The sequence below is a fragment of the Muscardinus avellanarius genome, assembly GCF_963383645.1.
Source record: "Muscardinus avellanarius genome assembly, chromosome: 11".
Lineage (NCBI taxonomy): Eukaryota > Metazoa > Chordata > Mammalia > Rodentia > Gliridae > Muscardinus > Muscardinus avellanarius.
Genome location: NC_137797.1, coordinates 23154901 through 23179433, shown reverse-complemented (window position 1 = coordinate 23179433; position 24533 = coordinate 23154901). Strand labels below are relative to the sequence as shown.

Here is a 24533-nt window from a genome sequence, read left to right as displayed (position 1 = left end):
TACAAGATTCTAAAACCTATGTCTGAAAACTAAGAGCTTAGCTGATAGAAAACTTAACAGATATATTTGAGACAAAATTTAAGCATCCATGAAGATGCCAGTTTCAATATTACTTAGCCCACACTACTACTATCCAGCCTTGAGTGATGAACCCAGCCAATTCAATAAGAATAATCAAATGATTATAAAGTTAAAAGTAAAAGTATGATTATTATTTATTTGCATAGATTTAATTTCCTAACTAGAAAATCAACTCACACTTTTATAAACCACAGTGTAATTCATATGATAAGGTAAGTATACCAAAGCCAAAAGCTTTACAATAACCAGGTAGAAAACACAAAGAAAACCTATCTGTTCATTATAGAAACAAATACTATTAAATGTCTATGAATTTTTTAACGAAACTAAGTTGATACATGTTTAAAAACTACAAATCTTAACATAAAAAGACTTAAAACATAGGAATTTATGTTTCTATTCTCTCAATAGAAATATTTAATATTTTCTCCTAATTAATATCTCAATTTGACACTGTTCCAATCAAAATTCCAATAGATAAGACATAGATCTATAAAACTCTTAGAAGAAAAGATAGGGGGAAAATCTTCATTGAGATTAAACTTGGCTTAAGAGACCCTGTTTCCAAATAAAAATATAAAAATGGGTCTGGGAGTGTAGCCCGGAGGTAGAAGGGTTTCCAGGAACCCCAGTACCACCAAAACAAAACAAAATCAAAAAACTATGCTAACCAGCTGAGATGTCCACCAACAGATGAATGGACTACAAAACTATGGGATATGTACACAATGAAATTTTACTCAGCCATAAAGAACAACAAAATGATCTTACTTGCAGGGAAATGAATGGAACTGGAGAACATTATAAGTGAGATTGGTCACAAAAAGTAAAATATTGAATGCTCTCCCTAACATATGGAAGCCTGGGAGAAAAGGGGTCATAAGAGGAACTCTAGTCAAAGGAGAAACCATAGATGAGCAAATAAGGCGACCTAACTGAGTGTGAAGGTAAGAGGAAGAGGGAAATTTCCCAATGCACAGGATGTACATTCACAGACATGTCAAAGTCGATCAACAAGCCAAACACGAGGAGGAGGGAGGAGGCAGAGAATGGGGTGGGAATTAGAGAAAGGCTAAATGAGGGATGGGTGCATGTATGCCTCTACCATCTTGTACTCCATTAAGATGAATGACTACAAGGCACCAATTTTAAAAAGTCCTGTGCTTCAAAGGACACAGTCAGCAACTGGAAAGGCAACCAGCAGAATAGAAGAAAATATATTAAGTCATGTATCTCATGAGGAATATCCAGAATATATTAATCTCTCTTAGCCCCCACAAATGCAACTCACTGTAAAAATACACAAAAGACTTGAGTAGACAGTTCTCTAAGGAAGATTACAAATGTCAACAAGCATATGACAAGATGCTTAAATTTACTATCAGCAGGTAAATTCCAGTCAAAACTCTTATGATATGCCACTCATGCCCATTAAGATGGCTACTATTAAAAAATAATAAAACAAATGTTGACAAGAGTGTGGAGAAATTAAAACCCTTCTGCACTATTGATACTGAAAATGATACACTTATGGAAAACTGTGAAAATTCCTCAAAAATTCAGAAAACAGAACTACCATATGATACAGCAATTTGGATTTCATATTTGGGTATATATCCAAAAGAATTGAAAGTAAGGTATCAAAGAGATATTTTCACACCAATATCCACAGCAACATTTTTTACAATAAAAAAGGCAAAAGTCACTTAAGTGTCCATAAACCAATGAATGAGTTATAAAATATATCATATACATACAGTGGAATATTGTATGGAATATTATTCAGCCTTTAAAAGGAAGAAAACCTTGTCATATGCTACACAGATGAACCTTAAGGACATCTGCTAAGTAAAATAAGCCAATCACAAAAAGACAAATACTATATTGTTTCACATATTTGAGGTATCTAAAGTAGTCAAAACCACAGGAACTAGAAGTAGAATGGTAGTTTTCAGGGGCTGAGGGAGGATTAAATGGAGAGTTGTTGCTTAGGATTAAATGGAGAGTTGTTCCTTCATTGGTATAGAGTTTCAGTCTTGCAAAGTGAGAAAGTTTTGGAGGTTTATTACAAAATAATATGAACATACCATGATTTAACTATATACTTAAAAATGGTTACTATGGAAACTTCTATGCTACATATATTTTACTAAAATTCTTGTTGTTAAAAAAAGACTCAAAAAATATATGTAAATAAAACCTTTAAAATTAATAAAGAAATCTGGGTTATGCAATAAGTAGTACTGGGATAACTGGCCATTACTTTCAAGATAAAGAGGAACCATTGATAAATTAGATTTGATAATACCTAAATATGAATTTAAATATAGTAGGATATTTTTATGATTTTGGATTTGTCACAGCCTAAGCAACATACAAAATCCAGAGGCTTTAGATAAATATACAGATTTGGCTTCATAAAAATGAAAACCTTTGCACCATAAAAGAGAAGTCACATAAAGGGCAAAGAAAAAAACTAAGAAAAAGAAAAGTTATGCTTTTCATGGACAAAGTTTTGCTGTCTTTATTATACAATCCATTGGAATTTCACAGTAGCTTTATACTGTAAAACTCTGTAGAATATTAAATCATTGCCCATAGGAAAAATGCAAATTTAGTTTTAAGTGAGGATCTAGTCGTATTTTCATTGACTGATAAATGCAAGATCTTATATGTGTTTTTGTATAAAGGCAATTTATTTAATACACATTGTTAGTTCATCAGCATTAAACTTATAGCCAACATCACTTATATCTTATGCTGGGATGAAGCTTATATGACATACAAATTTTGTTCACAAAGCAACTCATTACTGTGTCTTGTCCTTCTAGAAACCCTAGATAATGCTTCAGGACTATATCAAGAGCCATTTAAACATTGAAATCCCCAAGTAAAAGCATAAAAGTACCCCAAAACTGTGGCACTAAACCAATTATGCAAAAGGATACTTGCATAAAAAGTCAGTCTGAGAGCTAAAATGAGGTGATAAATATTTTTCACTGGTATATGCATGTCCATGAATAACCATTAAAAAGTCATAAGTAAGCCTGGTGTGGTGGTGCAAGCTTGTAATTCCCGCGCTTGGGAGGCAGAGACAGGAGGACCACGCAGGTTTGAAGCCAGCTGCTCTGGCTTAAGAGACTCTGTTTCCAAATAAAAATATAAAATAGGTGTCTGGGAGTGTAGTCCGGAGATAGAAGGGCTTCCAGGCACCCCAGTACCACCAAAAAATAAAAAAAATTTAAAAGTCGTAAGTATTGATCTTAGAGTTACAAATAAATTTCAGCAAATAGATACATTTGCAATTATGGAATCCAAAAATAACAAGGATTTATTGTTTTATAATACACTTAGAAATCAATTTCTTTAAAAGTAAAATAAGCCGGGCGTGGTGGCGCACGCTTGTAATCCCCGCGCTTGGGAGGCAGAGACAGAAGGATCGTGCAGGTTCGAAGCCAGCCGTGCTGGCTTAAGAGACCCTGTTTCCAAATAAAAATATAAAATAGGTCTGGGAGTGTAGCCCGGAGGTAGAAGGGCTTCCAGGAACCCCAGTACCACAAAAAATAAAAATAAAAATAAAAAAAGTAAAATAAATAAGTAAAATAAAAGGCATGCAACTCACTCAAGAAAAAACACAAATGCTTAAAATATCAGCAAGGGATCCTTCTCACTGATAATCCAAGAAATGAAACTTCAAAGAATAAGGAGAAATAATAATTTATACCGCCTAACAAAATAATAATTATAAAACTACAATCACACAAACAACTCATCCTGTAGTGTCCTTTAGTTGCCCTTGCCTAATCCTATTGGAAAGTGAGTTTATAACAGACAGGAGGATCACAGTTCACAACCAGCCTCGGTTACTTAGTGAGGCCCTTTGCAACTCAGTGAGACCGTGTTTCAAAATAAAGAATAAAAAATGGTGCTGGGGGTGTCATTCGGAGGTAGAATGCCCTTGGGTTCCATCCCAAATGCCTAAAAGGTATAGAGAAGAATGAGAAAATGAATGAATGAATAAATAATTGGATGGTAGGATGGATGGTAGATGGACAGATAGATGGATGGATGTAAAGATATAATTTTTAAACTATTCTGTGAAAACTCATGATGTCATAATGAATATCATAACTTTTCACAATTCATGTCATTTTTCACAGAATATAAAATCTTTATTAGAAAAATTAGACCTGTTTGTCATAAATAATTCTAACTATAATTATGAAAGTAGTATATAAAAATAGAAAGTGAAATCTTTTGTGAATTATCCTTAGAAATAATCACTATTAACAGAATAGCACACATATGAATGCTCAAATTGATACTATACAAATGCCCTTATTATATAGTGTTGGTTTATGCTGTTCTTCAACCTATGGATTCTACCACAATTGACAGGGTAATATCTCCAGAACCCACAGAGAGAATACAAAAGGACCAGTTATCATTTGTATAGTTAACAAAACTTGTATTATACAGAAACTTGTGTTTATATTGTAACACCTTCATGAAATCCAATAGATAAACAAGAACTAACCCACATTTTAAAGAAGAGGAAGCTCAGGAAGAGCTATTTGCCCAAGATTATACTGGCGGTAAATTGTAGTTTGGACAATTACTTCAACTACATTGTGAGGATCTTCAGAGCAAAAGCCATACATAATTCTTACTTTGTATTATTTACAGTTCCTGGGAAAAAACGATTATAAAAATGAGGAATGATGCATGTGTTTGCAGCTTAGTGCTTTATAACCTCAGATATAACAAACAGTCAATAAACATTTATGGAATGAATGAATGGATGAGTGCATAAAAATTAGAAAAAGGTCCGGGTGTGGTGGCGCACACTTGTAATCCCTGCGCTTGGAAGGCGGAGACAGGAGGATCGCGCAGGTTCAAAGCCAGCCGCACTGGCTTAAGAGACCCTGTTTCCAAATAAAATATAAAATAGGTTGGGAGTGTAGCCCGGAGGTAGAAGGGTTTCCAGGAACCCCAGTACCACCAAAAAAAAAATTTAGAAAAAAGAGAGGAATACTATATAAACTATGATTTTATCAAGTCAGCAATGTTTTACACCTGATGTATAAATACTAAACATATTTAATAGCTCATCACTGGAAGCAAATGTAAAATGATAAATCAATTGAACACACTCTAGACAAGAATTACATGAACAACTCACAATATCCTCTTCAATGGCAAAATGTTACAATAAAAAATGTTGAAAAAATAGTATACAAGGTGAGAAGATGTGCTGTGTAAGATTTTTAAATTTTGTATAAAGTATTCACATCACTTTGGAATCAAACAACAATAGACAGGCAAACTTAGGCTTTTCTCTTAACCTCTTGAAACTCAGTTTTCTAAAGATAAACTGAGAGTTCACCATAGGATTGTAGTGAAAGTATTTTTCCCTGAGCCTGGCCTGTGGCAAGTCCTCCATAAGCACTGGATACATTGTTAACATTATTGACATCATCACTGACATCATTATACTAATGACTTCCTAGAACAATATAAAAGGTACACTTTTCAATGGCGAAATTTTAGTTGGGTTATTTAAAAACTTATAAAAATGACCAAAGTTATAAAACCCTCGTTCCCATGAACACTTGGTAGGTTAGCTAAAATGCATTTCTCTGGAAATATCTGTTACGTCCTGCCTTCTGTCCAAATATAGACAACAGGTGCTCCTTGAGTATATGATAGATGTCTATTAACCCAACTTCTATATGGATTATATTTTCAAGAAATCACCACAAATTTAACAGCTTAAAACAACATAAAATTAGCCAGGTGTGGTGGCATGTGCTTGTAATCCCAGCATTTGGGAAGCTGAGACAGGAGGATCGCAGTTCGTGGCGATATTCTGTTTCAGAATAAGGAATAAAAAAATAGAGCTGGGGATGTAGTTCGGAGGTAGAATGCCCCTGGGTCCTCAGCACCACAAACAAAACAAAACAAAACAAAATTTCTGACAGTTATTGGGGTCGGAAGTCTAAAAGAAATATTATATAGTTAATATTAAAGTGTGAGCAAGGCTGGTTACTTCTGGAGACTCCAAGAAAGAAAGTTTCTGCCTTTTCATTACCGAGGGGCCACCAGTATTTCTGGCTCATAACTCCTCTCTTTATCTTCAGAGCTACTAGGGTGACATCCTCAGGTCTCTCTCTGCTTTCCTCATCATATTACCTTCATATCACATTATGAGGAGTGTATGTGATTACACCAGGGACACCTGAGTAACTGAGGATAATTGTCCCATCTCAAGATCCTTACTCCTACATGTGAGGTTCTTTTTCCCATATAAGGTAATATATTCCCAGGCCCTGAAGATTAGGGTATGGACATAGAAGCACATCCTCTGCTCCCAAATATTCACTTTATCTACATGCAAAAATCCATTTACCCCATCTCAACATCCTCATAAGTCTCAATGATATCCACATACTTAAAACCTCATCAGCTCAAAAATCCCAAATTTTTAATATAAATTAGTAATGGGTGAGACTCAGGGTATAATCCACCCTGAAGCAAAACCCTGCATGTGTGATTCATGATAAGAGAACAAAATATTTAGTTCCTACAAAAAAAAAAAAAAAAAAAAACAGCTGGTAAAACAGCATAGTGTGTTAGTAGCTTTCCATCTCTGTGACAAAATACCTGAAGTGAACAATATATAAGCAGGAAAGGCTTGTGTTGCTTTCCAGTTTTAGAGGTTTCTATACATAGTTATTTGTCCCCATTGCCTTTGAGCTTGTGAGGAAGATATACATTGTGGCAAAAACATGTAGTGAGGGAAGCTGCTCTCCTGGCAGATATGAAACAAAAATGAGAGGGGAATGGGGCAGCCTCCCAATATCCCCTTCAGGGTCTTGCCCCTCAGTGACCTGACTCCTCCAAATAGATCCCCCTTAAAGCTTCAACTACTTCCCGAGAGGGAAGGACTAAGGCTAAGCACCCAGCCCTTAACACACATTCCTTTGGGGCACATTTCAGATCCAAACTACAGCTACATAGAAAAACAATAACATGCATGCACCTCATAACATTCCAGTAAACAGATTGTATACACAATGGTGGTTCCATAAGACTTTCTGCCTACTAGTATTGTGCTAGCATACTCTAAGAGGTTTGCACAATGATGAAACTGCTTCCTGATGTATTTCCCAGAACATATCTCTATAATTAATCTAACTAAGTAACAAGTGAATGCATAGATAACCCCATTCAAAGAGTGATAAATGAAAGGAGGCCAGTAGTCAGAAGCTATTTAGAAATATAACTGGGCAAACTCCATTGGATTTCAAAGCCTAGGAATAATCCTTCATAGTTACGAGCTTCATCCTGACGTCCTTCAGCCCCATCCTCTGAGTTCTCCTTCCTATTTTACAAAATTAACACATTTGCTACTACATAACTTTATATGCTATAACTTTATATGCCTTATTCCTTTTCTGTCCTATCTCTGTCCCTGTTAGTCTAAGCAGCCAGTTTCTGCTGACATGTAATCCTCAATAGTTGTGTAGGTCTCTCATATATGTCACAAAGAATTCTGGGATGATTCCATCTATGAATTATTCTGAGATATCTGAGATTTGTGCATCATGTGTCTGATTTATTCAGAGAAATCTCTGTGTGATTGAAAAATCTGGGTTTTTTTATCCTATTGAAGCACTTAGGAGGGAAAAATATGATCTAGCCACACCTCGGTCTTTCTTTCCACAGCACACTTTCTTAACAATGAATCTCTAAGTTTTAGCATCTTTTGAAATCTGGGTAGCTTGAGAATGTCCTAATCATAACATCCTGGATTCTTTTTATTTAAAAGTTCCATGCTCAATTTATCTCTTTCCTCTCACATTTCACCATGGGCAGCAAGAAGAAAAGAGGAGATGCTTTCAACACTTCATTTAGAAATCTACTCAGCTAATATCCAGGTTCATTAACTACTAGCTCTACTTTCCACAGAACACAATTCTGCTCATCTTTCTGCTGCTATATATCAAGCATCTCCTTGACTCTGCTTTTCAATGACATGTTACCAGAAGTACTGTTAATATTTTCATGTCCACAACATTCTATCTATGAGGATTCAGGACTCCTCTAAGATGATAAAAGTTTTCTTTTTTCCACTTTCTTCGGACCTCTGATAGTGCCTTTAACATTCTTGTCTCTACAAATATTCTGTTTATAATAATTTAGATATTCTCTAAAGTAATCCGGGTTATCTCTACCATACCACTTCTTTCCAAATCTTCATCAGCAGAATATTAACATCCACACTTCTGACCTAGGTAGAACAGGTTTTTTCTATTGTGCTCCTCAAAAATCTTCCAGAACCTACCCAGCATTCAATCCCAAAGCCATTTCTATATTCTTATTATAATAGCACTCCCACTTCTAATTACCAAATCTGTAATAGTTTCCTAAAGCTGATATTACAAATTAGTACACATTCAGTAGATGAATATAAATGTACTCCCTTACAGTCCTCAAGGTCAAGAGTCCAAAATAATTCTCAGTGGACTAATGTCACGGTGTTGGCAGAGCTGACTCCTTCTGGAGGCTCCAAGGGTCTATCAAGTTCCTGCTTTTCTGACTTCTAGAGGTTGCCTTCTTTCCTTGGTTCACTGCTTCATCACTCTGACCTCTGCTTCTGACATCACATACCCTATTCTGTCTCTGGCTCTCCTGTCTTCCTTTTACAAAGGTCTGTGTTGAACTATAACATTACATTGAGCCCACCTACTTAATACAAAAAGATATCCCTATCTAAAAATAAAGTTCTTTACAAAAAGTCCCTGGTCATGTAAGTAATATTCATAGATCATGAAGATTAGGATGTAGGCATCTTTGGGGTTGGGGAAGGGGTAATTATTTTGTCTGCCACTGTCATGTTCATTATTCACTGAATTCTGTTGAAAACATCCAACCCATATTTCCACTTAATAGTACTAAGTGCTGTGGCCATTGTTACCCATCTTACTGAATCTAACCTTTTGTTATTTCCACATTTTAAATAGTTCTTTTAAAAGTTTGAGGAAGATTTTCAACAACAGAGTAAGGTTATACATTGAATTATACAATTCCCAGAGCTATTATTATTTAAATAATATCTCAAATCATTCTTATTATTCAGAGTATTTCCAAAGTATATTAGTATTACAGAGGGGAAAAAGTTAAACCTCTATCACAAAACTATAACCATTCTGAGTTGAAAGACACCTAAGGGATAATCTCAATTTCAAATATGAGAAAAATAAAGCCCAGGGAGGTTAAATGATTAACCCAATGACACAAAGTCTGATGTAGAAGAGAAAGCATAATTTTCAGAATATCTAATGACTTAACATCATGGAAATTTGCGTTAAGAGCAAGCATAGAAAGCTGCTGCGTTTACGAAAGTGTTTTCTTCATCTCAGTAGATTCAGGTTGATTTTTATTTAACCATTTGAGCTTCTCAAGTACCGAGGAAAATGCTAATAAGGTAGTGTTCAAAATAGCTATAGGAATTTCAGATAAAAGGCACTGAATTCACAAAAATAAGGACACATTTGCCAGAATGCTATACAAGATGGTTACCAGGTCAAATAAAAGAGGCTCTATTGTTGTTGGTCAAATGACTGTTTTGGAAAATCTGAAAGTCTACAGGCTGTACAAGTCAGATGCTTTCTAGTTTCCCTGGAGACAAGGCAAATAAATCAGTGCCCTGAGGAAACCTCAAGATAAGTATTTTTGTCATATATGTATATAGCTTAAAAGTACTTGTAAGAAAATTGTTATATCTGTAATTTTTTACAGTATCTAAATTAAATAATACTAAATCCAATGCTACTAACCAATTATTATTATAAAATAAAATACCAAAAACACTTGGATACTTTTAAAATGTTATTTACTAAATGTATATACGTTGTCATTTTTGCAAATCATAAGTAACATAAACTTGGGGTGGAAATTAGGATAATGACTTTAGAGAAACCAGTTTTATTTGAATAGGCTTCTCAATTAATAAAAGAAAAATAACCATATTATCAGAAATAACCAGATATTTCAACATAAAGAAAATAAACTATGTTTGTGTTTATCTATAACACTTAAAGTTTCAATAATTATGGCTATATACATGGAACATATGTGTTATCAATATTGTAATGTCAATAGATATATTTAAGAATTGTGGAAATATTTATAATAGCTAGGAAAATTCCTCAGACTGTTTTTTTTAAAACAAGCTTATAGTAGGTAAAGAATAAATTATAAGTGTGATATTCAAAGTGTTTTTTTACTATATTACCAGGGTAAAGATATCAAAGCAAAAGCTTAAAAATATCATCATAAACTGGAGGTGAGTCAAAAAATATATATTGTGGCTGAATAAAAAAGAAGCTGCAAATAAGAAAAGCTTTACTTTCCTTGTTAATAAAAATATTAATTTCATAACAAAAATAGAAAGCATAAAGAATAAAGAATAAAATACTACTCTTCAAAGATAAACATTTCACTGAAAATCATTTCATATATAAACACATACTCACATAAGATGATTTTATAAAGATTAAATCAAATTCATAGTAATAGCTTGAACTATTTTGCTCTTTTTCCTTAAAAAATGCCAGGAATATCTTTTCATGTCAACAAATAGGGAACAACATAATCATTTTTATGGTTGCAGTGTATTCTATGATATAATACTTTGTGATTTATTTAACCAATCCCCTATTGTAAGATAAAAATCCTATTTATGTATCTCAGTCTTGTTTGTATGTTTTAATCTGTTTATACTAAAATAAACACTGATAAACACCTTGTAGTAGCCTGCTTACCAACTTGTCCAACCGTCTCTAAGGCATGCCCATGCTATGTCTGTGGATGGGAAAGGAGGGCAAAGAATGGGGTTGAGGAAACCTGTCCAGGTATGGTGCTTAGAGGGGAAGCCTCTGGGAGGTTATTTGGATTAGATGAGGTCATCAGGGTGGAGCTCCCATGATTGAAGCCATGTGGCATTGTAAGAGGAAAGAGAACAGAGTAGACATGCACGTGCTCTCTGTCTCTTGCCAGGGGATGCCCTGCACTGCCTTGGACTCAGTTAGCAAGATGGCCTCTGACAGATGCAGACCCATTGACCTTCAACCAGAAACATGAGCCAAGATACATCTTTCTTGTAACTTGCCTAGTCTGTGGTATTGTGGAACTGGCAACGTAAAATGGACTAACATACTCAACTGAAATATTTGTGGGAGCCGGGCGTGGTGGCGTACGCTTGTAATCCCTGCACTTGGGAGGCTGAGACAGGAGGATCACACAGGTTTGAAGCCAGCCTCAGCTACTTAGTGAGGCTCTCAGTAAGTTAGTGAGACCCTGTTTCCAAAAATAGGTCTGGGAGTATAGCCTGGAGGTAGAAAGCCTCTGGGTTCCACCCCCAGTACCACAAAAAAAATTTTTTTTGAAATATTTGTGGGAATAAAAAAATAACAAAAGCTACAATACAGTGACTGGCACATGGTTTTTTATCCTCTAAATGTTAGATTTTGGGGTTTTTTTTGTTGTTCTTATCCTTGCTTGTGACTACAATGATTACAATATGCTAAAAAGAAACTTTTATTATAGCTATAAGTATTTGAACATATACAACATAAATATGTAAATATCAAGGACATTTTATACATTATATGATAATCAGAGTTTTATATGTTTTCTGACATAAAGTACTAGACTCTAATTTTAATAAATTATATTAATCTACCAAAAGAGTGCTGGATAAGCCAGGCATGGTGGTACATGCCTTATGATCCCAGTATTTAGGAGGCAGAGACAGGAAAATCATAAATTTGAGGCCAGACTCAGCAACTTAAGACCCTCAACAACTTTAGCAAGACCCTGTTTCAAAATTTAAGAAATAAAAAAGGGCTGAAGGTGTAGCTCAGAGATTGAACACCCCTGTGTACAATCCCCAGTACCAAAAAGGAAAAAAAAGTTCTGGATAAAACAGTATGCAGAGTGTAAATTTTTTTTTCAGTGCTAGGGATGGAACCCAGGGCTTCACACAAGCTAGGCAAGCAGACCACCGGTGAGGTACACCCCAGCCCCAGAGTATCTACCTTTTAAACTCATACCTAATGGGAAGTTTGTTCTACCCTTTTTGAAAGGCAGGACAAATTAAGATCCCTACTTGGGCACTGGGGAAGGGGATAGCTGGCCAACCTGCAGCAAGAGGGGTGGTGAGGGTGAGGGAGTTGGGGTGGGGTGGACAGGACAGTGTCCCTGCCTGAGGGAGGTGCTTCTGGGCGACAGAGACAAAAAGATGCGTGAAAGGAAGCAGGTCACAATGGGCAGGAGGATAAAAGCAGACCTGCAAGGTTAGAAGCTCCAGTGTTAGAAGGACAGGGGCAGTGAGATTAGACTGGAAGTTGAAGTTATGGATTAAAAAGCAGTAGATGTTATTAACTGTGTGTCAGGCTCCAATGGGGGTCCCTCTCAAGTGGGCACCCACAGCTGTGTATCTGCCATCCATGAGGGCCCCAACATCTACAGTGGCCCAATGTCTGTGTGCCACCATGTGCCCATGCGCTACACTGGGCACCGGCTGAAATCAGGGGCCCAAATGTCTCTGGAACCGTCACTAATCAATACCCACAGGGGCCTCAGGCACCCAGGTACAAAAAGCCTACAGAAGACAATCACTTGTTTACCTGCCAAGAGGGGCCAGGGAAACAGGAGGCACTACAAGTGTGTTAAGAACGGTGTGAACAGCCCCTCTGAGCTGCCTTGATAAGACAGCCATGAACAACCAGTTCATGCTACTGCTACAGTATGAGATGGCCCAAAGTGGCCCTGCCATGGGCATGTTTAACACTCCACGGGGAAACTGCAGCAACAACTGTACAAAGGAGAGTATACTCTATTCAAGTACACACCGATGCTTGAGAGTGACTTTATCCAGATTAACAAAAGAGGAGAACGGACTGACGTGCACAATCGTGCCTGAATGGTGACTGTGGACATCCATTGTTCGCACCAGCCCCAACCTCACACTCCCGGACATCATGCTGCTGGCTCAGCCAGCTGCTCTGTGTGAGGACTATGCTGGATGTGGCCTTGCAACCCAGAAAGAAAGAACAAGCCTACTCCAACCTTAGAACTAACCAGACTGCTTCCCTTGAAGTTCGTCAAGATGACCATCCCCAACAGTCACAAACAGCAGCTCAGCCTGAAGCCGGCCACTGGCCGGGCTATTTTCCTTCAGCTATGTCCTCCTTCAGATGCAAAGGAAGATCTCTTCACCCACTGGGAAAACCTTGTTTATGTCCTGAGATCACCAATGGAGGCTTACAGCCATCTCCAAGCCATCCCAGCTGGGGATTAACTGGACATAACATGTATTTGAGGAAAATGGCAAGTGCCCAGCGGTAAGTCTTAAACAAAAAACTGTAACAAGGTCAGAGTGCTTTGGGAGGGCAGAAAATGCAATCCAATTGGAAGGGCTCAAGGTCAAATGGGTTCTTTTGGAGGACATGGCACACTGGGAAGGTACCTAGTATTTTTCCAGTGTCCCGAAAATCTGAATCTCAGGCTTTCCTTAGCTGTCAACAACTCTTAGTTTCATATCCAATATTTCAGTGCCGCCTACTGCGCCCTGACCATCTAATCATTGAACACGACTACCCCAACCTCAGTAGGCTGTCATGCTGTGAGACATAATGTGTCCCTGAGACTGTCACTTACATACATGTCACACGTGGAACAATTTTTTTCTTGTTTAGCTTTTGGGAGAGAAGGGACAGCTTGCTGGTGTCACTTTGATTATGTCACTTACCTCCTCTCCCCCGAGGCACAGGCATGCCACGGGTTCTCTGGAGGAGATAAAGATCAAGTCAGCATTAAGAGTCTTCGCATGAACCCTCAATGTCTGGGGCCACCTATTTTGATTATTCTAGGAAGGAATAGACTCAACATGCCTCCTACATATACTACATTCAAGAGGTTACACACCTGCAGTCACAAAATCTGATAAGTAGACAAGGGTGACAGGAGGTAGTGTTGACGATAAGTACCACCACAGGTGCTATGCACCTGGCTGCAACCAAGTCAGGGACAAGCACAGCCCTGGCAAGAGCAGCTTTCAGGGTTAGGAGAAAGCATGGCAGGCCAGGCCATAGTGAGTGCTTCCAGCACGTCTTTATACTGTCATGGTATGGACTGCAAGTGCAGCCTTGTCCTCAGAGGGTAACTTCAAGCACATGGCCAAGAGCTGTTGGCCTCTCTCTCCCCAGAGGGCAGCACGAGTGTCATGATTGCAGGAACAAAAATTGCTGACCAGCTTGGTGAAAAACAGGTAAAGGGTCAATACAGAAACCTCTTGCCTCAGCTATAGGAGTGAATGGAAAGAGGTCATGGGGCTTCCATCTATCAGGAGTAAGTAGCAAAGAGTGTCAAAGTCTACAGAGGTGGATATTATCCAGGACTATATAATCGGCCATACAATCCATCAACTCCAATTCTCTGCTCCAACATTTGCTCCCTATATCCAGGAAGAGTAGCAATGAAACTAATGGTAATTTATGATCAGGCTCTGTACTATTGGATTTTCCTTAATATTTATGATTAAATGAATAGAATACAAAATGTTGGTGGCTACTCAAAAGCAGACTACATTAGAGCCAGAGAATTCTAAAACTTAGAAAGCATAATAGATAGGAACAAAAATGACCAATAGGAAGCAAGAAAATGTAAATGAAGCTAGGAGAGCAGCTTTATAGCATCATTTTAAAAATACACATTTGAGCCGGGCGTGGTGGCGCACGCTTGTAATCCCCGCACTTGGGAGGCGGAGACAGGAGGATCGCGCTGGTTCGAAGTCAGCCGGGCTGGCTTAAGAGACCCTGTCTCAAAAAATATATAAAATAGGTCTGGGAGTATAGCCCAGAGGTAGAAGGGCTTCCAGGAACCCCAGTACCACACACAAAAAAAAATACACATTTGAATCATAGCATTGCCACGCATTAACTGTGACTTTAAGTGTATTATCAGTTTCTTCCTCTAAATGTTTACCTTGAGAATTAGAAGTTATATGTGCAAGTTATCTATCACATGCTAGGTACTGTGCAAATGGTAGCAATTATGGTCAGGAGTGTGTGAAACAAATTTGAATTTGATTATATTTTCTAAAAAGTGCTTTATTGGTTTCCCTTCTAATTCTTTGCCCAATTTACATCTTATTTAACTGCTTTCAAATTATTTTATAAAATCTCTATTGACACTAATACCACAGGTATTTTCTAAGAATTTTAATCCCCTGATATTATTTAGAGTTCTAAATATTCATGAATTTGGAAGGAATTGCTTGTAGCAATTTCAGTCTAGTCACAGTGATAAGATAAAATGCTATATAATATATTCATAAGCATGAACCATAAAGTACACATTTTTTAGCCTGTTCATTCCAATTTCAGTATTCTTGGAGGTAGAGAAAAATAAAAGCTAAATATAAGGTCAATTGAAAAGCTAGACAAAAACTGGAAATTGAATCAGTGTTCTAATTCTGTTAAAGAAAAGTTTTTTTGTCTTTGAGTCTAAAAGTGATACATCCTGGACCAGATATATGGGCAACCTGGCCCCCAATTAAATCTATATTCTTTCCATAATGCTCAGGTATACTATGCTTTGAATATAAAAGATATTTGATACATGTTTTCTGAATTCAATTAAGGGTTATTAATTTAAAATATTATTTATCCCAGTCTTTCAAATCTGGGTATTTACATAGAACTATAATAAATGATAACAATCACAGAGCTTTTTAATGGCCTCCAAACATACTTGAGACATGAAAAAAATGACTTCCAAATATGAAAAAAAAATATAGGTTGTATGCTTTAGCTTTGAAAACTCTAAAACTAGTTTTTTTTTTTTTTTTTTTTTTCAAAATGGCGACTGAGGGACACAGTACTCCTCAGTAGCTGAAGCAAATAAAACCTCAGATACTTAGAAAGCTGTGTCTTAATCAACAAAATAAATACATACCAGGAACCAAAACAAATCCTGGTACCTCGGGGGAACTCTGAACTTGAAGAAGAAGAAGAACATCGACCCGACACCGGACCAGCTGCAAACGCTGATCGGTGGCCGCAGGCTGCTTTCGCAGGCCCGCGGAGCTGCCTGCCCAATAGCCCCGATAGTCCCGCAGCAAGATAATCCGGGACTGAAAACAGCGAGCAGCTCCCACGTCAGAATTCTGTGTGCCCACCAGCGACTGGATCACAACAGCATAGAGACTCCCACGAATCCTGAACCAAGGAAGAGAGTTTGCCTTATTTTTTTATTTCACACAGCTGCTAGCTCCTTTTATTTTATTCTTGTTCTTTTGTCCTCTTTCTTCCTCTTTCCTTCCTTTATTTTCATTCTCCTCCTTTGATTGGTCTTCCTCCCTTTTTCTAGGATTACATAATAGTCTTGGTATCTTGTGTGGATTTTTTTTTCTATTCTTTTTTTGTGTCTGTCTGCTCCTTCCATCACCCCTATTTACAAACCTTCCCACACTAACCCTACATACTTTTCTCCTCCAAAACTTTTCCACATAATATACCTCCTGGTCTAATACTCTAAGTATTTCTTACATTCATAATTACTCCACGAACGACAAGAGTCCTAGTAGTTAACTCTCTCTCATTCCTAGCAAGATTTCACCTTACGATACTCAAAGTCTTTCTCAACCTAAACATATCCTCTACCTAATCTGACTCCTTTACTAATCACCCCAGCTCCTCCCACATCACCCACCCTCAACACTGGAAAGGCTCTGCTGACTAGCCGATACCCCAACTCCTAATATTAAGATTTGACTAAGCATAATACTCACGAACGATGGGTAGAAACCAGAAAAACAGGACAGAGAACGCTACAAATATGAGAACCAGGAATTATGAAGAGACAGCAGAAATCACGAATACTGACCTACTAGAAATGCAAGAAGGGGAGTTCAGAATCTTGTTGTTCAATATGATGAAAGGATTCAGATCAAGTATAGAGGAGGTTAAAGGTGAATTAGAAACACTAAAAAAGAATCAGAAAGAGGTCTGGAATGAAATGAAAGAGGCAATAAGTGAAATGAAGACAGCAATTGAAAGAAACTCTGGAAGATTAGATGAAATGGAAAACAGAATATCAATATTAGAAGACAGTACATCCCAAACCGAAAACACAGTCAGCGATATACAGAAATCTTTACAGCAACAAAACCTAAACATCCAGCAATTATGGGATAATATGAAGCGCCCTAATCTACGGATAATAGGCATTGAGGAAGGGATAGAGGTACAGACCAAGGGCATCTGTAATATCTTCAAGGAAATAATCTCAGAGAATTTTCCAAATTTGGAAAGAGACTTCGATCTTCAAGTCCAGGAGGCATACAGAACTCCACTGAGACAGGACCAAAGAAAGACCACTCCACGCCACATAATAACCAAAATGACCAATATAGAGGCCAAGGAAGGAATCTTAAAAGCAGCGAGAACAAAAGGACGGGTGACATATAGAGGCAAAACAATAAGAATCACCCCAGACTATACAACCCAGGTCATGAATGCTAGGAGAGACTGGTATGACGTGATTCAGACCCTGGAAGAAAATAACTTCCAACCAAGGCTCATCTACCCAGCAAAACTACTATTCAAGATCAATGGTGAATCCAAAGTCTTTCACGATAAACAGAATCTCAAAAAATTCATGAATTCAAAGCCAACACTAGAGAAAATTCTTAAAGAAATAAACCATAAGGAAGAAAAAAGAAGCAGACTTCAGAATCAGAGAAGAGAGGAAGTTAATAAGTGGGCCACTTAAGTAAAGAAGAAAGATCACACCACCCAAGAGTAGACAGAACACAAAATGGCAGAAAACAAAAATCATATATCAATAATATCTCTTAATGTCAAAGGACTTAACTCACCAATCAAAAGACATAGATTGGCAATGTGGATTAGGAAACATAATCCAAATATATGCTGTCTGCAAGAAACACACCTCACAGCCAAAGACATTCACAGGCTGAAGGTGAAAGGATGGAAAAAGATATACCATGCCACCAGTGACCAAAAAAGAGCAGGGGTAGCAACCCTAATATCCAACAAAACAGACTTTAAACTAAAACACATCAAAAGAGACAAATCAGGGCACCTCCTTTTACTAAAAGGAACACTATACCAAGAAGATATAATGATAGTAAATATTTATGCCCCAAATATGGGTGCAACCACATTTGTAAAACAAACCCTTCTGGACATAAGATCCCAAGTAGACCCAAATACAATAATTCTGGGAGACTTTAATACGCCTCTCACACCACTGGATCGATCTTCAAGGCAAAAGATGAGTAAAGACGTTTTAGAACTAAGGGAAACCATAAACCAAATGGACCTAATAGACATTTTCAGAGTATTTCAACCAGGAACTACAGAATACACTTTCTTCTCAGCAGCCCATGGAACCTTCTCCAAAATTGATCACATCCTGGGACACAAAGAAAATACCAGCAAATTCAAAAAATGTAATATAATTCCTTGCATCTTTTCAGACCACAATGGAATAAAAGTAGAAATCAACAACAGGAAACTCAAAAGAAAGTATTCAAATTCATGGAGAATGAATGATACACTATTGAATGATAAATGGGTAAGAGCAGAAATTAGGGAAGAAATAAAGAAATTTATGGAAACAAATGAAAACAGAGACACAACCTACCAAAACCTATGGGACACCATGAAGGCAGTACTAAGAGGAAAGTTTATTGCATTGAGTGCCCACATAAAAAGGACGGAGAACCACCAAGTAAAGAACCTAATGACACAGCTCAAGGATCTAGAAATTCTGCAACAGTCTATTCCCAAAGCCAGCAGAAGGCAAGAAATCATCAAAATTAGAGCAGAAATAAATGAAATAGAGAACAAAAAAACAATTCAGAGAATCAATAAAACAAAAAGTTGGTTCTTTGAAAAGATTAATAGAATTGATAAACCCCTGGCCAACCTAACCAAAAGAAAAAGAGAATCAACTCAAATTATCAAAATTAGAAATGAAAAAGGAGATATCACCACAGATAGTGAAGAAATTCAAAATATTATCAGAAACTACTTTAAAAATTTATACTCCAATAGACTTGAAAACCTGGAAGAAATTGATAGATTTCTAAGCACAGTTAACCTTCCTACACTTAGCCAAGAGGACATAGCAAGCCTAAACCAACCAATAACAACCAAAGAAATAGAAATGGCAATAAAAATTCTTCCACCAAAGAAAAGCCCAGGCCCAGATGGGTTCCCAGCTGAATTCTACAAAACCTTCAGTGAACAACTAATACCAATACTGCATAACATGTTCCGGGAAATTGAAAGAGATGGAACTCTTCCAAATTCCTTCTATGAGGCCAGTATCACATTAATCCCCAAACCAAATAAAGATACCTCAAGAAAGGAAAACTACAGACCAATATCCTTAATGAACATAGATGCAAAAATTCTAAACAAAATACCAGCTATACGCATTCAAAACTATATCAAGAAAATAATACATCATGACCAAGTCGGTTTCATCCCAGAAAAACAAGGCTGGTTCAACATACGCAAATCAATACATGTTATTCACCACATAAATAGAACCAAGAACAAAAACCACATCATCATAGCAATAGATGCTGAAAAAGCATTCGACAAAATCCAACACCCATTTATGTTAAAAACACTGCAAAAAATTGGGATAGAAGGAAAGTACTTCAACATCATTAAGGCAATATACTGCAAACCCAAAGCCAACATTATATTGAATGGGGAAAAACTGCAAGAATTTCCGCTACAGTCAGGAACAAGACAAGGATGCCCACTATCACCACTCCTTTTCAATATAGTCCTTGAGACTCTTGCTGCAGCAATCAGACAAGAGAAGGAAATCAAAGGAATTCACATAGGAAGAGAGGAATTAAAATTATCCTTATTCGCAGATGACATGATCCTTTATCTGGAAGACCCAAAGAACTCAACCAAAAGACTTCTGGAGCTGATTGACAAATTCAGCAAAGTCGCAGGTTACAAAATCAACCTAAAGAAATCAGTGGCTTTTCTTTATGCCAACAACGAATCCACAATGAAAGAAATAAAAACAACAATTCCATTCACTATAACCTCAAAACCAATAAAATACCTAGGAATAAACCTAACCCAAGATGTAAAAGACCTCTACAACAAAAACTATAAAACATTAAAGAAAGAAATTGAAGACGACCTTGGAAGATGGAAAGATCTCCCGTGCTCATGGATAGGCAGAATAAATATCATCAAAATGGCCATTCTGCCAAAACTGATCTATAGGTTCAATGCAATTCCCATTAAAATACCAGTGACATTCTTCAGAGACCTAGAAAAATCAATCATGAATTTCATATGGAGAAAGAAAAGACCTAGAATAGCCAAAGCAATTCTCAATAACAAGAAACACGCAGGAGGCATTACAATCCCAGACTTCAAACTATACTATAGAGCAATAGTAGTAAAAACAGCATGGTACTGGCACAAAAACAGATATACTGACCAGTGGATTAGAATAGAAGATACAGAAACAAACCCACACATCTTTAGTCAATTAATCTTTGACAAAGGGGCCAAACACATACGCTGGAGAAAAGACAGCCTTTTCAACAAGTGGTGCTGGGAGAACTGGCTAACCATTTGTAAAAAGATGAATCTAAACCCCTATATCTCACCAAACACAGGAATCAACTCAAGATGGATCAAAGACTTAGAAATTAGACCTGAGACTGTGAAGCTAGTAGAGGAAAGCATAGGTTCAACACTACAACATATTGGCACAGGCAGTAACTTTCTCAACAAAACCTCCAAAGCTCAGGAAATTAAAACAAGAATAAACAAGTGGGATAACATCAAACTAAAAAGTTTCTTCTCATCAAAGGAAACTATCAATAACCTAAAGAGGAAGCCTACAGAATGGGAAAGGATCTTTACCAGCCATCATTCTGATAGGGGGCTAATATCCAGAGTATACAAAGAGCTCAAAAGACTATACACTAGCAAAACAAACAACCCAATCAAGAAATGGGCAAATGAACTAAATAGACACTTCACAAAAGAAGAGATACAAAGGGCTAATAGATACATGAAAAGATGTTCTTCATCACTGGCCATCAGGGAGATGCAAATCAAAACTACACTGAGATTCCATCTAACCCCAGTCAGAGTAGCAAGCATAAAGAAATCAAATAACAACAAATGCTGGCGAGGATGTGGGGAAAGAGGAACTCTTTTACACTGTTGGTGGGAATGCAAACTAGTTCAACCACTATGGAGATCTGTGTGGAGATTCCTAAGAAAGGTGGGAATAGATCCACCATATGATCCAGCTATACCACTCCTGGGTATCTTTCCAAAGGAGTTGAATTCAGAGAACTACAGCAACATATGCATACCTATGTTCATAGCAGCACAATTTGTAATAGCCAAAATATGGAACCAACCCAGATCACCATCAACAGATGAATGGATAGCAAAACTGTGGGAAATACACACAATGGAATTCTATTCAGCCATAAAGAAGAACAAAATTATATCATTTGAAAGAAGATGGAAAGCCCTGGAGAACATTATGTTAAGTGAGATCAGCCAAGCACAGAAGAAGAAGATACATATGTTTCCTCTAATATGCCCAAACTAGGAAACACAAAGAATACCAGAGGGACTCCAGATATTGAAGGGGAAATACTAGCTAAGTTTGGATGGTAAGATAGGAGAGGAGGAAGGCCGGTCTCGATTAATAAGGGTCTACACTTGAACATGTGTAAAATTATGAATAAGACATGGTTAACCTGGACAACCATTGGTGTGTGTGTGGGGGGAAATGTGGGCGGGGGGGGAGGGCACCAAATATAGTGTAAATGTATACTATTTATGTTCAATAAAAAAAATTGTTATAAAAAAATAAATAAAATAAAAAAATAAAAAAAATTAAAAAAAATAAACACATTCTTATTCATGTAAAAAAAATAAAAATAAAAATGCAAAAAAAAAAGAAAACTCTAAAACTATATTATTAAGAAATTACATAATTTAATTTTAGACAAATAAATTTTTAGCAAATAATTGCAAATAAAAAACTTTTTTAATTTTAATATTTTTTTAAATAAAAATTGTTTCATGAGGTATACACTTTATTTCAATACATTTTATTTGATGCTGGTGACTCCCTAAAAGATTCTATAACAACCATACTGTAAGCTCTTTAAAGGTAGGAACTATCTTGTATTCAAGGACTATGACCATACTATCCACATCACAGTCCCTGGATAGTCACTGACTAGATGGCTACTAATAGCATGGCACACTTCCTGTTGCTTTTCTAGCTCTTCAGTATAAATACCATTGCCTGACTTGATCTCTTTTCTGTCCCTAATTACAAATTCGGATTCTCATTACCACTTGAGCTCATTAGGTCACAAAGTAAGAAAAACTCCAAAATAGTATGTCTCCTCTAATCTCTCTTAACCAAACAGTATAAGAGATATTAAGGATAAATATTAGAAAAAGATTTTTAAAAATGAGTAAATTACCATATGTTCAGAAAATTCTAGATAGCAAACTAAAATATCAAGTGAGTTTGAAGATGTTACAAGTTATATGTAGGTATATATTTATGTAGATAATTATTTTTCATTGAAAAACTATAAAACACCACAATACAGTTTTATAATTAAAATGTATGCAGATATACAGATGAGTTATATACATGCTAAAGGAAATTCCACAAATAATAAGAATCACATACACATATTCTTATGAATTTATAGTGAGAAGAACATTAGTAAAAGAATACTATTCCTGATTTGTTAGATAAAATCCAGTAAAAAAAATAAATTTGAATACTGAGTCTCAAGTAAAATAAAAAGTCCCATAGGGATATTTTTAAAATGTGATATAGTAATTATAAAATTTAAATTTAGGGAGGGAAATTCCCTAATGTACATAATGTACATTCACAAATATATCAAAGTCAATCACTAAGAAAAACATGAGAAGGAGGGAAGAGGAGGGAATGGAGTGGGAACTAGGGAAGGGCTGAATGAGTGATGTGCACATGTATGTATGCTTCTACCATCTTGTACCCCATTAAGATGTATGACTACAATGTACCCCAAAAAAATTTTTTAAATTGTTTAAATTTAAAAAAGTATGCCAGGTGTGGTAGCACACACTTGCAATCCCAGCATTTGGGAGGCTGAGACAGGAGGATTGTGGTTTGCAGACAACCTCAGCTACTACTTAGTGAGGCCCTTCACAACTCAATGAGACCCTGTTTCAAAACAAAAAATAAAATAGAGCTGAGTGTGGTGGCACACGCTTTTAATCCCAGCACTTGGGAGGCTGAGACAGGAGGATCGCACAGGTTCAAAGCCAGCCTCAGCAACTTAGTGAGACCCTGTTTCCAAATAAAGTATAAAATAGGTCTGAGAGTGTAGCCTGGAGGTAGAAAACCCCTGGGTTCCACCCCCAGTACCACATACACACAAAATAAATAGGGCTGGAGATATAGCTTAGAGGTAGAATGCCCCTGGGTTCCAAAAATTTATAAACTGAAGCAAGTTACTATCAGACTAATAAAACAATAAAATTTTCAGAAATTTAAAGTAAACATTGGTAAGATGTTAGAAAATCAAATATAATCATATTACTGATGGCTCTTTGATTACACTGTACATTTTGGATTCTTTAAAATGATATATTTGTGGGCCATGAATATTTAAAAACCTCAAAAATAAGATAAAATTTCTGTATTATAACCAAAATTTATATATATATATAATTTGTATATTTATATTTATATTTATATTTGTATCTGTGTGATGTGTGATACTGGGGATTGAACCCTTCAAGCTACACCCCCAGCCCAATTTTATTTCTTATTTGGAAACAGGGTCTCACTAGGTTGATGAGTCTCACTACTTGCGGAGGTTGTTCTCAAACCTGTGATCTTCCTGTTTCAGCCTCCCAAGGACTAGGATTACAAACGTGTGCCACCATACCCAGCTAAAATATATGTTATGAGGATTATATCTTTGCCTAAGCCCATATATATATGCACAGCAAACTAACAGAAGAAAAACCACAAAGTGAACAAGACACTAACTGAATTTTTGAAGAGGGGAGATTTAGTCTTAAAAACACAGACCACCATTTTTTATGTTTTATGATACCTTGATAAAAGCAAGCCTTTACCTGTGCCAGCATGGGGAAGCCAAGGTTCCTACATCCGTTACAAGGAGTCAATGCTTCCCAAAGGCCCGAGGGCCCACACGTGTTCTCGTCATCATCCTCTTCTTCCACTTCTCCTGGTGACAAATTTATTGTAGATGAAGTTCTCTGAAATTAAATTTATATTTAATATATTATGCCAGC

The 24533-nt window shown here is 36.6% G+C and overlaps 2 protein-coding genes across 9 annotated transcripts in view; one reads left to right on the top strand and one right to left on the bottom strand.

Moving 5' to 3' along the window:
• The window catches only part of ANKS1B (ankyrin repeat and sterile alpha motif domain containing 1B), a gene marked incomplete at both ends in the record, with an annotated part of 1119409 nt that overhangs the window by 795397 nt on the left and 299479 nt on the right, over window positions 1-24533 (bottom strand). For all 8 annotated transcript variants that reach the window (XM_080705700.1, XM_080705710.1, XM_080705709.1 and 5 more), the window contains one exon: window positions 24354-24497. In XM_080705700.1, coding sequence (XP_080561826.1) covers window positions 24354-24497 — 144 coding nt within the window. The remainder of the gene's footprint in view (window positions 1-24353; window positions 24498-24533) is intronic.
• On the top strand, window positions 12924-13450 carry GARIN6 (golgi associated RAB2 interactor family member 6; the record flags this gene model as incomplete). The annotated part of the gene is given in 5 exon segments (XM_080706107.1): window positions 12924-12939; window positions 12942-13069; window positions 13073-13087; window positions 13089-13176; window positions 13179-13450. Coding segments are annotated over 5 exon segments (519 nt in total).